General features: G+C 44.3%; 1 protein-coding gene across 2 annotated transcripts in view; it reads right to left on the reverse strand.

Moving 5' to 3' along the window:
- Window positions 1-1,067, reverse strand: part of PRPF6 (pre-mRNA processing factor 6) — a 74,178-nt gene that overhangs the window by 69,822 nt on the left and 3,289 nt on the right. For both annotated transcript variants that reach the window (XM_011934430.1, XM_011934429.1), the window contains exon 3: window positions 347-465. In XM_011934430.1, the coding sequence (XP_011789820.1) occupies window positions 347-465 (119 nt within the window). The remainder of the gene's footprint in view (window positions 1-346; window positions 466-1,067) is intronic.

Here is a 1,067-nt window from a genome sequence, read left to right on the forward strand (position 1 = left end):
TTTTTTTTTTTTTAGAGACAGGGTCTCACTATGTCACCCAGGCTGGAATGCAGTGACATGATCATGGCTCACTGCAGTTTCTACCTCCTGGGCTTAAACAGTCCTTCTACCTCAGGCTCCCAAGTAGCTGGGACTACAGGTGTGCACCATCTGACTAATTTTTAAATTGTTTGTAGAGATGAGGTCTCACTATGTTGCCCAAACTGGTCTCAAACCCCTGGGCTCTAGCTATCGTCCTACCTTGGCCTCCCAAAGTGATAGGATTACATATGTGAGCCACTGCCCCTGACCTCAAAACTTTTTTTAAAGTTGGATAAATATCGTGAAAGGCAACAATTTATTTTACCGTCTTTCTTTTCTTCTTTCATCCATCCTTTTATCCAGGGCTGCATAAATAGCATCTGCTTCCTCATCATCTTTCTCGTAGGGCCCACTTGAGAAGAGGCTCCCAGCATAACCATTAAACTGAGAAGCAAACAACACGTGCAGAGAGGTCAGCCTGTCCTCCATCACCACCCCACCAGCAGAAACAGAGACGATCTCGACTTGTGAGATACTTGTTAAATTATTTTCTTCAGCCAACGAAGCCAAACTGAGGGACAGTCTACAATGTAACTGATGACTATTCTTCAAGTGTCAAGGGCATGAAAGACAGAGGAGCCGCTCCAACTGGAAGGTACCAAGGAGACATGACAAAATGCAACGGAGGTTCCTGGACTGAGCCTAAGTCAGAAAACGGACATTCGTGGAAACACATGAAATGCAAATACGACTGACAGATTAGTTCACAGTACTGTGTCGATGTTAACTCTTTTGTTTCAATAACTGCACTGAGGTCATGGAAGATGGGGAGAAGCTTGGTGAAAGATATGCAGAAACTGTTTTTTTTTTGGCACTATTTTTGCAAGTTCCTGCAAATTTAAAATTTTTTCAAAACTAAATTTTTTGTTCGTTTGTTTGTTTTTGAGACGGAGTCTTACTCTGTTGCCCAGGCTGGAGTGCAGTGGCAGGATCTCGGCTCACGGCAAGCTCCGCCTCCCAGGTTCACGCCATTCTCCTGCCTCAGC

Source organism: Colobus angolensis, unplaced genomic scaffold (assembly GCF_000951035.1).
Source record: "Colobus angolensis palliatus isolate OR3802 unplaced genomic scaffold, Cang.pa_1.0 Scaffold136, whole genome shotgun sequence".
Lineage (NCBI taxonomy): Eukaryota > Metazoa > Chordata > Mammalia > Primates > Cercopithecidae > Colobus > Colobus angolensis.